The sequence below is a fragment of the Oryx dammah genome, unplaced genomic scaffold (assembly GCF_014754425.2).
Source record: "Oryx dammah isolate SB20612 unplaced genomic scaffold, SCBI_Odam_1.1 HiC_scaffold_13, whole genome shotgun sequence".
Taxonomy (NCBI): Eukaryota; Metazoa; Chordata; class Mammalia; order Artiodactyla; family Bovidae; genus Oryx; species Oryx dammah.
In genome coordinates this window covers 25,262,349-25,275,909 of record NW_024070197.1, presented here as the reverse complement: position 1 = coordinate 25,275,909, position 13,561 = coordinate 25,262,349, and the positions used below count along the sequence as shown (strand labels likewise).

The 13,561-nt window shown below is 41.5% G+C and overlaps 1 protein-coding gene across 6 annotated transcripts in view; it reads left to right on the top strand.

Moving 5' to 3' along the window:
• The first annotated feature begins 4,110 nt into the window (after positions 1-4,110).
• Positions 4,111-13,561, top strand: part of ZNF23 (zinc finger protein 23) — a 16,362-nt gene continuing 6,911 nt past the window's right edge. For 2 of the 6 annotated variants that reach the window (XM_040254002.1, XM_040254005.1), the window contains exons 1-3: positions 6,487-7,097; positions 7,482-7,598; positions 12,507-12,571. In XM_040254002.1, coding sequence (XP_040109936.1) covers positions 12,539-12,571 — 33 coding nt within the window. In that variant the 5' untranslated portion in view covers positions 6,487-7,097; positions 7,482-7,598; positions 12,507-12,538. The other 4 variants (XM_040254001.1, XM_040254004.1, XM_040254003.1 and 1 more) reach the window with 4 other exon arrangements.

Here is a 13,561-nt window from a genome sequence, read left to right as displayed (position 1 = left end):
CTCTTAATAATATTTGGGTTCCTATAAGAGTAATCAACTTAACCATTTTAGGAGAGCTGAATGTGGGTAGGGCTTGGCACCTATCATGACGTTTGATGTCTTAATACTGTGTCAGAAAAGTAGATGACGTGTTTGTTTTGAAAAGTTATTTACTTTCTGCTAACTTCAAACATATAGAAAACTTGAAGTAGCAGTATAATGTATTCTTTATCTGTAGGTTCACATTCCCTGGGCTTCCCTGGTAGCTCAGGATATCAGGGATAGGCTACCCACTTCAGTATTCTTGGGCTTCCCTTGTGGCTCAGCTGGTAAAGAATCCACCTGCAATGTGGGAGACCTGGGTTCTATCCCCAGGTTGGGAAGATCCCCTGGAGAAGGGAAGAGCTACCCACTTCAGTATTCTGGTCTGGAGAATTCCATGGAGCGTATAGTCCATGGGGTTGCAAAGACTTGGACATGACTGAGCAACTTTCACTTCACATTTCCCAGTCAACACTGATTTGCCACATATGCCAGTTTAAATGATAATTTCCTTTGTGTTTTACCCCCAAAAGGGACACTGTCCCAGGGAACACCCCTATAACCCCAGTATGAGAAATCATTATGATTTTTACCTTCTGATACAATCTACAGGCCCATTTCTATCACTTGTCCCAAAGTATGAAAATGTCTTTTTCCATTCTGATCCAGTTTTCTTTTTCTGGAAGTGATCTTGAGACTTTCATTTTCACAACCTTGATGGATTTAAAGCACACAAGACGAGTATGATCTTGGTGGCCTTTTCTATATGGCTTCTTTCTAGAGTATTTTCAGTGTTCATGCATGTTGTAACTTGTGTCAATACTTCAGTCACATTTTCCATTGTGATTAAATCTATTGAACATAACATTTACCAGTTAAACCATTTAAAGTATATAGTTCTATGACATTCACTACATTTTCATTGTTCAAATGTGTCCTCACCATTCATCTCCCATACTTTTTAAGTTTTTCCAAGTGAAACTGCATCCATTAAATGTTAACTCCATTTAACCCTTGACAGCTGCATTCTACTGTCTCTGAATTTTACTTCTCTGAATACTTCATAGAAGTAGAATCATATAATATTCATCTTTTTATGCCCAGATTATTTCACTTAGCATAATGACTTTAAGGCTTATACATGATGTACCATGTGTTTGGATTTCCTTAGTTTTTAAGGCTCAATAATATACCTTTGTGTATATATCACATTTTGCTTATCAGTTCATGTATCATGGACACTTGGGTTGCTTCTACCTTTGGGGCTGTGTAATGCTGCTGTGAATATGGTTGTACAAATATCTGCTTCACTCCATCTCTCAAACCTTTTGGATGTATATCCTGAAGGGGCATTGACAAATCATACATTATGTTTTGATGGACCACCATACTGTATTCTTTTCCACAGCAGACGCACCATTTTACTCTATTTCTGTGTATGGCAGAATAATATGGAACTTTATAGATCCACCCTATGTTACTTGTCTATTCATCCACTGATGGGTTATTTGAATTATTTCTACCATTAGGCCAATGTCAACAATGCTGCTATGAATATTCATCTATAAGTTTTTGTTTGAACAACTGTTTTCAGTTCTTTGTGTCATATACCTAGGCATGGAGTTCTTAAACCAAACTCAAATTGTATTTTACCTTTTTTGAAGAAATGCCAAACTATTGTACATATTGTCCACACCATTTTACACTTTCACAAAAAATGTGTAAAGGTTCCATTTTCTCTACATTGTTGCCATCATCTTTGTTTGTTCTTGATTATAACCATTTATTGTATGTGAATGGATGTCACTTTGTGGTTTTAATTTGCATTTCTATCATAACATGAAAGAAGTATACGTAAGAAGGTTTTATTAGAATCTCAAACCTCAGGATACTGCTCAGTAGACATAGCTGTTGTATAACCAAACAGTATTAAACATTCCCCTTAAAACTATTAAACATATTCCCCTTCAACAAATTTTAAAAATCATTAAGCACAAAACAATACACCAAAATTTATTACAGTACACAACCACTTTACTAACCCATAGAAGTGCATGCTCAGTTGTGTCTGGTTCTTTGCAACTTCATGGACTGTAGCCCGCCAGGCTCCTGTGTCCATGGAGTTTTTCAATCTGAAATACCCAAGCCCACAATAAATTTGTGAAGGGTTTGAAGAAAAACCTACAAAACTACCAAAATAATACTTAAAGCAAATATAATGTGTGTCATCATTAGTCTTACATGCAATGTAATCATAGCCAATGACTTGAAAAATCGTGTCCTAACTGTAGTAACACTAATGACCAACATTAATTAAATCCCACCCATTAATCAAAATTGTTAACAATGCATTTACTGATCTACTAGCCCTATCAAATAGCTGAGTCAGTCAGATCAGTCACTCAGTCATGTCCAACTCTTTGTGACCCCATGGACTGCAGCACGCCAGGCCTCCCTGTCCATCACCAACTCCCAGAGTTTACTCAAATTCATGTCTGCTGAGTCGGTGATGCCATCCAACCATCTCATCCTCTGTTGTCCCCTTCTCCTCCCGCCTTCAATCTTTCTCAGCATCAGGGTCTTTTCAAATGAGTCAGCTCTACGCATCAGGTGGCCAAAATATTGGAGTTTCAGCTTCAACATCAGTCTTTCCAATGAACATTCAGGACTGATTTCCTTTAGGGTGGACTGGTTGGATCTCTTTGCAGTCCAAGGGACTCTCAAGAGTCTTCTCCAACACCACAGTTCAAAAGCATCAATTCTTCTGCGCTCAGCTTTGTTCATGGTCCAACTCACATCCACACATGACTACTAGAAAAAACATAGCCTTGACTAGACAGACCTTTGTTGGCAAAGTAATGTCTCTGCTTTTTTAATATGCTGTCTAGGTTGGCCATAGCTTTTCTTCCAAGGAGCAAGCATCCTTTAATTCATGGCTGCAATCACCATCTGCAGTGATTTTGGAGCCCCCCAAAATAAAGTTTGCCACTGTTTCTCCATCTATTTGCCATGAAGTGATGGGACCAGATGCCATGATCTTTATTTTCTGAATGTTAGCTTTAAGCCAACTTTTTCACTCTCCTCTTTCACTTTCATCAAGAGGCTCTTTAGTTCTTCCTCACTTTTTGCCATAGGGGTGGTGTCATCTGCATATCTGAGGTTACTGATATTTCTCCCGGCAATCTTGATTCCAGCTTGTGCTTCATCCAGCCCAGCGTTTCATTATTGCAGCTTTAGCAGTTCTTCACCTATTATTCCTTCATGAAACAGGCTCTAATAGTCCAAAATGGATCTCATCCTGAATGAACAATATCACATTTCATCTATACTATACTACACAATTAAAGATACCTTGAGTACCTTGTTCCTATTTCTAATCTTAATCTTACTAATACTAGTCTCACCTGACATTCTAGGGTATCCAGAGAGTTATACTCAACCTAATCTCCTCAGTGCTCTCCCTCACATCAAATAAGAATGATATTTTTTATTTTCATATGCAATTCTGTGATCCATTTACAACAAATAGGAGGTGTAGTAGCATTAACCATCTCATTCCTAATTTTATCAGTGGTCCCAATACTTCATATAGTAAAACAATGAAGTATAACATTATAACCTCTTAGCCAGTGTTTATCCTGAGTACTTGTTCACTTCAGTTGCTCAGTCGTGTCTGACTCTTCATGACCCGGTGGACTGCAGCACACCAGGCTTCCCTGCTGCTGCTGCTGCTAAGTCGCTCCAGTTGTGTCCGACTCTGCGACCGCATAGACGGCAGCCCACCAAGCTCCCCGGTCCCTGGGATTCTCCAAGCAAGAACACTGGAGTGGGTTGCCATTTCCTTCTCCAATGCATGAAAGTGAAAAGTGAAAGTGAAGTCAATCAGTCATGTCCAACTCCAACTCTGCAGCCCACCAGGCTCCTCCGCCCTTGGGATTTTCCAGGCAAGAGAACTAGAGTGGGTTGTCATTGCCTTCTCCACCAGGCTTCCCTGTCCATCACCAATTCCTGGAGCTTGCTCAAACTCGTCCATCTCATCAGTGATTGCCATCCAACCATCTCATTGTCTGTCATCCCCTTTTCTTTCTGCCTTCAATATTTCCTAGCATCAGGGTCTTTTCCAATGAGTTAGTTCTTTGCATCAGGTGGCCAAAGTATTTGTAAGGGATCTATTAACAGCATACTTGTAGGGGACCTCTTAACAGTGACATGAATTGGAGGACAAACTGTCGAATACTCATTTATTATCATTTGACAAAGAGGATCTGTTCTGTATTTTCCTATAATTGTAGTCCTTATACCACTAACAAGCATTATTATAGAGAACCTCCTAAAATGAAGTCTTTGTATATTTATCAGTTTGTTCTTCTAAAACAGAAAAGGAAAATAACATTTTTCCCTAAGACTCAAGGAAGATGCTCCAGCCCTCCATCAACACCCAAAGCTGAACTCTATTTCAACGATTCCCTGAACAACTTGCTTATGGAACATTTTACACTATTTTTAAGTACTGTGTGAGTATTTAAAAATGACATCTAAAAACTAATATTATGGTCTGCTTTGTGCATTTTGTGCCCTTCCACTAATGTAAATAAATATATATGTCTTCTCATGCATAGTATATGTATAATCATGAATCATTTATGTATCCTATATATATAAGTACGTACATCAGCCTATTGATATTACATACACATTAACATTTATTTCAACTCACATTAGGTTCCAGTCCCCACAAACATTCACAGGAGTAATTGAAGTGATTAATATTGCACAGGACATATTTTTTAAATCATGCATATCACATAAAGCTAATCATTCTGTCATCATGCTTATCATAATTAATAGGCAAAGCATAATTATCAAGCCATGATAAATCATCAGCTCACCCACAGATGTGCCTCTTTCCTTGTACTAGGCCAATGAACCATGAGGATTTCTATAAATGAACTATATCTGGCATCTGGTTCTTCCTTCAAGATTATCTCACTTAAAATCACCCACTCTTTCCCCTTCAGTAATACACCTCAGTAGATTAATGATTAATCAGCCATGCTCACTCGTTTCATGCTTCTGGCATTTTTAAGTTGAGGGGGATGCTGGGACTCAGCTATGGCCATCAGAGGCCTTAACACAGTCAAGAATCTTGTAGCTGAGCTTTGAGAGTGAAGGTGAAAGTCGGTCAGTATTGTCCAACTCTTTGCGAACCCCATGGATATACAGTCCATGGAATTCTCCAGGCCAGAATACTAGAGTGAAGTATTCCTTCTCCGTGGGATCTTCCTAACCCAGGGATCGAATCCAGGTCTCCCACATTGCAGGCGGATTCTTTACCAGGGAAGCTGAGCCACCAGGGAAGCCCAGGAATACTGGAGTGGTAGCCTATCCCTTCTCCAGTGGATCTTCCCGACCTAGGAATTGAACCAGGATCTCCTGCATTGCAGGCGGATTCTATACCAGCTGAGCTACAAGGGAAGCCCTAGTACAAGAAGTAGCTGAGCTTAAATTGAGTATTATTTTCCAACATCTATCATAATGTGTTAATATGTCAGTGGTCACAGGATACAGAGCAGTTTCACACATACCACACATGCACACTTATATCTACATGCACACTTATATCTGATAAATAGCTTGCCTAACCAAACCCCTACCATCCTCCCACTAATTCTCATACTTCATATACCATTATCACCCTGCCAAACCCCCAAAATAAGTCAAAGCATATAAGATTCTGCTAACTCACCTAACAAATATACTGCCCTCAATTCACCAACCCAAAGTTAGTTGAACTCCAAACGTGCCTCCTAACTACACCATTGAATTATTTACATATATAAGGCTTCTAGAGACAGCCACCTACCTCAATCTGCCATTTACCTTCAACAAAATTAAAAGTAAAATTACATTTTAATGATCATTTTGGAGTTTAACAGGGCTATTTTTGTCACAAGATTTGGCGGTGTTGATTGGGAGCCAGGAGTAACAAATCCTGCAGTGCACAACACATACCTGCCTATGAAAAGTTTTCACAGGCTTTCATACGTCTTGATGGACATTCACATAGGTAAAAACTGCTTACAGATAACCTGAATCTAGAGCCTTTTTTTTTTTAATCAGGATAAAAACTGTATTTTTGCACAGTTTTGACATAGCTGATTGTCCAGAAATGAAACTACTGTGTATGAGTAATCAGGAGATTCTGTGATCAACCATTTTGGATCACACCTTGTAGTTTTTTGAAATACCAAAATAAGATACAGCATTATGGCTGTGGACCCCACATGTTCTATATGTAGAGGCAAGTTTTCTGAGGACTTATTAGGTCTACGGGCTTCCCTGGTGGCTCAGATGGTAAAGCATCTGCCCGCAATGCGGGAGACCTCGGTTCAATCCCTGGGTCGGGAAGATGCCCTGGAGATGGAAATGGCAACCCACTCTACTACTCTAACCTGGAAAATTCCACGGAAGGAGGGACCTGGTAGGCTACAGTCCATGGGATCCAAAGAGTCGGACACGACTGAGCAATTTCACTGTTAGGTCTACAGCAGACTTACCAAACATTTACCTACTGAAATACATACACTTTAAATTATAAATTATTTCTCCTTTATTACATAACATTTCTTTTTAAAGAGTAGGTTGTTTATACTGTCTATGATCTTCTAAGCTATTATCTATGAGTTTCATGACAGGGGCTTATGGTGGTCATTAGGAAATATTTGTTTTAAAAGGGGGGGCCTTAGGTTTGACATCGTGTGATTAGGGGTCCAGTTCGGAAACTCCCAAATCTGGTTATACCTGCAGCTTTACTACGATAAAGATTTCCGACGCCAGCCCTTGGTTTGGGTCCACCGCTCGCCTCATTCTTGCCTTCCCTATCCCACCTCGAGGAGCACTGCTTTCTCTATTAGATGGATCCGCAGCCGGAAGAAGTCAGGCTAGAGTACCCGGGATTCCGCTGCAGGGGGCGGGGCCAGAGCACATCCGAGAAGGAGAGATGCTGCGGCTAGAGAGACTCGGCCGCCGTCTGGTGACGTACTTCCGGCCGCGCCGTGGAGCGGCCAGCTTCGGAGGTGAGTGTGGGCTGCGGGAGGCGGGGGCGGTGCCTGGTCAAAACCTCTGGTTGCGGTTGTGATGCTTCAGTCTCCGTTGAGGTGGATCTCCTGTGTCTGTGGGTTTCTTCCGCTCCTCTTCGCGCCTATTTTAGATTTAGTAGCCGATTACTTTCCGTCGGATAGAAGGCGAAGCCTGGGTTATTGTCACAACCGCGAAGCCGCGAGCAATTAGCACTTTGGGGAAGATGCTACTGGCCTTTTGGGAGCGCCCAGAGGGTGGAATATTTGCAGAGGTGAAGAGGCCTAAGATAGTATTACGAGTCTTTCGACGTGTTGCGTTAGTCCAGGGGCTTTTATCTATGCGTTTCAAGTATAAGCTTTATGTGCCTTACTTCCTAACAGGGTGAATTGAGGTCAGTGGGGGAACAGAAAAAGCCAAGCCCCTCCAGGGCACCCGAGAGCGGAAGAAGCCCGGATTTTGGAGGGCACTGTCTTCTGGAGCGATGTTAGTTCCAAAAGGTAACCTGGCCCCAACGTTTCTGGGGCTGTGGGATGACGATGACCTGGGAATGATTTTTACAGTGTGGAATATACTGATTTTCTCAGTCCTAGAATACCCATAAAATAGTTATTGAATTGCTCATTCATACCCTCAGGAAAGCAAGTTTACTAAAAATGTAAAGCAGTAATGAAGACATATATATGTGTGTGTGTATATATATATATATGTGTGTGTGTATATATTTGAAAAGCTTTTGGAATGTGGTTTGTAGTGTATTCAAAGGAAAATTTGTGGTCTTAGGTTTTAACTGCCAAATAGGGAAGAATGGAAATAAATTTAAAAATCATACAACCTCAAGAAGGCTTTGGGTACAGGTCTTCTTAGCCTTACAGTATTTAGTTAAAATATTATTTTTCAGAGCCATCACTTCCCATTACTGCTTCAGTGCAGCAATGTTGTAGTATGGTTAGGCTCACTTGCTGTTGTTTTTAGTTTTTGGAGATTGTCAACCCCATCCCATCCTGGTTCGCTGATTTTTTTTTTTTTTAATATATATGTACGTGTGTATATGTGTGTGTGTATTTTGATATACAAAGCAGTACTATGTTTAGAAAGAACAAAAAGACACTCAGTGAGGTGCCATTTCCTGTCACCCCTTCTACTGCTACACCCCAGGTTTCCTTCCACCCTGTTTTCATTCCCTGAGTTGCTTTCACCGACTTCCCATCCACACCTGAGGCACCTATTCTCCTTAGTTTCTGGTTTTTCCTTTTATTTCTTTTTGCACAAATCACCAGATATGCATATATTTTCTTACAGTTCCTTTTTGTTTTATACAAAAGATAGCACAGTACCTTTTGCATGTTGAAAAGTATTTCATATGGTATAGATAAGTATATATTTTAAATGTAATTCATGTATTCAGAAGATTGTTCTAGCATGGCATCTTTGAAGCATAGTAGTGATGTGAGCACCCGTGAAACACTCCAATAAAAAGAACATTGCCAATATGGCTGCATGTGTTTGTATGCTCCTCCCCACTCGAGCTCCCACTTTCTGTCCCCTAGAGGTACTCTCTTGAATTTTGTGTTAATCATAGTCTTTGCTGTTGTTGTTTAGTTGCTAAGAGTCATGTCTGACTCTTTTGCAGCCCCAAGGACAGTAGCCCTTCAGGCTCCTCTGTCCATAGTATTTCCCAGGCAAGAATACTGGAGTGGGTTGCCATTACCTTCTTCGAGGGATCTTCCTGACATAGGGATCGAATCTGATCCTGCATTGCAGGCACATTCTTTACCACTGAGCCACTAGGGAAATCCATCATTCCCTTACCTAGTTTAAAAAATAATTTTATCACATATTCTTGTTTCTGTAAATAATGTGATTAATTCTGTTTGTTTTTGAGTTTTATGAAGGTAGTGTCATGGTGTCTGTAAGTCTTCTGGGCTAGTCTTCTGAGACTTGCCTAACTCAGTATTATGATCCTAAATTCATCCAGATTGTGTGTGTTGCTGAGTCACTCATTTTTGCTACTGGGTGATGTTCCATTGTAAAAATAGTATGACAGCTTGTTTTGCTGAAAGTCTTCACTTCATCTCAGGGTCAAAGGATTTGTTAATAAAATAAGCCACTTGTTACATACAAGTAAATAATAGCAATATTTATTAGAGAATTATATAGCTTACTTTTAATATACTAACATTAAAAGAAAAGAGAAACAGCAGAGGATACATCACCAAATTGGGTTTTGACCAACGTCCAGACTCAAACAGCACTGGGAAGTCCCGTGTCACAACACATCTGGAGTCCCAGTTGGGAAAAGGTCCCAGGCAGGGCATCCTCTCCATGGGTGGGACTTCAAAGATTGCAGTTTGGGTTCTCCTTTATGATCCAGGAAGCAAACTGATATCATTGTCAATCTGAGCAAAACTGCTGCACTGGTAGTATGTTAATTTCTTTTACAATGCTGTTTGCTTTGTTCTGCAAATCTTGGAATTTTGCTAAGTCTGGGAGTGTTTGGCCAGACCTCCTCCAGGGGCTTAACAGTTTCCAAGATCTGCTCCCTATCTATCTATTGTGTTTCTCTTCTGACACTCAGAGCGGTGTGGCTGGCACCCACAGCAGTAGTCAGGGCAGTGTGCAGGTGGGTCAGAAGCGAGGTCAGAGGCCTGCTCTTATTTTGTCTCTGAAGCCTAAACAAGACTATGTATTTAATTTCCGTAACACTGCTTGTTCATGTATTCTCAGTGGACAGGTAAGGTGTTTCCAATTATTTTGTTACTAAAATACTGCTGATAATGAATAATTTTGTATGTATATCACCTACATATGAGAGGTTCCCTAGAGTATTAGTTTTAAGATTTAGGCGTGAATGTTGAATTTTATCAAACATGTTTGACATCCACTAAGATGGAGAGTATGTTTTTATTTCTTTATTAATGTGAAAAGTATAACCTGTATGCCAATATTGAACTTTACTTGCATTCATGGGATGTTCCCTCTTAGTCATGATGTCCCGTTAATAAACTACTACTAACTTATTTTGCTGGTATCTGCTACTGTTTAAATAGTGTTAGAATTATTCATTTCTCAAAGATTTGAAAGGATTTGCCCATGATATATAAGGACTCAGAGTTTTGTGAGAGTTCACTCTTTACTGGGTCTCTAAACAATTAGGTAAAAGTAATCATGGGTTATGGAGAAAACGTTATATAATAAAATTGGTAGAACCTTTTGTAGTTTAGCATTCCTTAAAAGCAGAACATTGGACAGAGGCTTGTGGACGGGCTGTTTATTTGGAAATTTAGTCCTGGGACAGAGTTAAAGACAAGGGGAATGAAACAGAGAAGGAGGGACCAACACAAGGATGCATTGCCAGGCTGGTCTTCAGTGGGAGAGGGGTGCTCTGACTTACAGGGTCTTTGAAGAGCCTTGGAGTCTCATGGCTGCCCACCTGGGAGACTAAAGGGGAAAATGTTTATCCACTGGCCTCTATCTGCTGTTGGTCAAGGGTGGCATCACAGATTTTACTCCCCTGTCCTTCAGGACCCAGTGGATGTGTGCAGATGTCCTACACAGGACAGAGAAGCCCCAGGGCAGGAGCCGCTGCCATGTGCGGCATAGACCATTGAGGAAACATTGGTAGGTTGTACTTGTGCAAAGCTGGTCAAAGCCTCTGGAACTGGACTAAGAGGGGACAAGAGGATTTGGTAAGGTGCATAAGGTATCTCTTACAGAGCTAGAGAAACAAATTTTACAAAGCAGAGCTTAGGGGAACACATGTGCACCCATGCATTCATGTCGATATATGGCAAAAACCAATACAATATTGTAATTATCCTGCAATTAAAATAAATTATTAATTTTAAAAAAGCAGAGCTTAATTAAAAAGTAGAAAAGAAAGTGGTGTTCAAAATTAAAAAGCTGGTTGTTTAAAAATAAAACAGAGTTAACATAGATAAACCACAATTCAGCCTAATGTTTTTAGTCTGCCTGGGTTGCCATAACAAAACACCATACACGGTTTACTTAAACAACAGAAAGTGATTTCTCTTAATTTTGAAGGCTAGAAGTCCAAGATCAAGGTACAAGATAATTTGATTCTTGGTAAGGATTCTTTTTCATTACAGATGGCTGCTTCTCACTTGTGTCCTCACATGGCAGAGACAGAGAGCTCTGGAGTCTCTTCCTCTTCTTAGGGCACTGGCTCTATCAGATTATGACCTTGTTTAACCTCATTACATCTTCACGAGTCCTGTCTCCAAATATAGTCACATTGGAAATTACGGCTTCAACATTCAAATCTTGAGGGGAGACACTCAGTCCATAACATTAACTAAAGCTAAAAGGTCTCAAGAACACATATATCAAAAGAAGTAGGAAAAGCAGAGAAGCTTCAGGTATGGAAGAAAATGAAAAAAAAAAACAAAAAACACACAAGCCAGTGTTTCCCATAATCCTACACTCGTTAAAATTCTGAAAGACATGGACAATATTTTAAGAAAATAGAACATCTCAAGACTGACTTTGGAATCAGTAAAAATCAAGAAATAACCAGTCCATGTTTGTGTGTACAGTATATGTCAGAATTGTAAAAATCCCAGAGTTCCTGGCAGTGAGCATCGATATCACGGCTGGGAGGACCCCTGGGCACAGAACCATTGAACAGATCACTCCTTTCATTTGGAATATAATGAACAAGGAGTGCTAGGCCATGGGACCCTGGATAGTATAGTGACTCCCTCTCTTAGGCAGCTGAGGCCTTGGCTTCTTTGCCATCAGAAGCCGGGAATGTATGAGGACCCAGCCTGGTATCTCACTTGCAGCCCAGCATCCTCATTGTAATGCTGGGTTGGGCAGGAGCCTAACTTCCAAGATCTCTACAGAGAGATCAGTACTCCTGAGGGCTCTCAGCTGTATGGGGAAACAGGCACATGGGAGAGAGCGGCTATACCTTTCTCCATGAACTGCCTCCCTGGGGCCTGACTCTGAGGCTTCTGTATGGGGGCTGCAGCCTCTCTATCTTGGCTTCTCTTATAAAATAGAAGGGGCAGCTCGTTTAGAGAAAGACAAATAAGCCCAAGACCTTGGGAATGTTCTATCCCTTGAGCTGAACTGTTGCTACATGAGTCTTTGTTTTAGTATTCTTCAGGCTCTACCTGCATTCTTTGTACACCCTTTTGTGTGTACAGTATATGTCAGAATTGTAAAAATCCCAGAGTTTCTGGCAGTGAGCATCGATGTCATGGCTGGGAGGACCCCGGGCACAGAACCATTGAACAGATCACTCCTTGCTTACCATGGCAGGTAGCTTCTGCTCGCACCTCTGTCTGGATGCTGGCTGCCTGTGTCTCAAACCTTCTGTGAGGGGCTATATGGTTCCTGATGGGGGTGACTTGTCTTGTACTTGTTCCCCTGTTTTCCCTCAGCTCCAGTCCTCCTTTGAGAGGGAGATCAGGTGATGGCAGCCATGCTTCTGACATCCTGGCCCCAGGTGAGCTGTGGGTCCCTCATCTCTTCCTCTGAGCAGTTTCACATTGAAGAAAACTGAGAAGGGAAGCTGGTGAGCCTTGCTGTGAAAGCTGGAGGGGGCCTCCATGCTTCCGCCTGCTGGGCTAGAGCTTGTGGAAAGAGGGGTGATGTGGAGGGATGGGGTCCAGAGACCAGGAAAGGAAAGACACGAGTGAGGGGAAGGCAGAGGCATAGTGTTCTGCGTAGTGGTTTGCCTCACTCTACCAGCAGAGGGCTCTGGTGAATAAGAGAAGTGGAAGCTGCCTGTGAATGGAGGAAAATAGCAGAGGACTAGGATTCCAGGGAGGGGAATATAGATAAAGAGGGATAGCAGGACCAGATCCACATAAAGGTGGTTATGCCTACAATTCCAGGGCAAGCAGAAGATGAGAGTGGGGTCAAGAGAAGGAAAAAAGAAAGGATGTACTGTGGGGTGGGATGTCTCACTGTCCTGGAGGGGCTTTCAGGGCTTGGGGTGCAGTGGTCAAAGTTTAGTTTTCTGTTAAGAGCTGTGGATACTCTCCCCCAGAATAACAAGCAAACAGAATTTTCCATACAATTTCAGGGATTTCATGGCCCCTTGATGCTCATCCATGGACCTCCATGGACTGTCAGTTCAGTTCAGTCACTCAGTTGTGTCTGACTCTTTGCAACCTCATGAATCGCAGCACACCAGGTCTCCCTGTCTATCACCGACTTCAGGAGTTCACCCAAACTCATGTGCATTGAGTTGGTGATGCCATCCAGCCATCTCATCCTGGGTCGTCCCCTTCTCCTCCTGCCCCCATTCCCTCCCAGCATCAGGGTCTTTTCCAGTGAGTCAGCTCTTCGCATAACTTGGGAATAATCATAGTCACAGTGACTCTAGTTACACCATTTGAAGCTTACTGTACTGCAGCCACCATGCTAAGTACTTTACATGGATCACTCAGTCCTGACTACAGTGCTGGGAGATAGGCACTGTGTTGTGTTC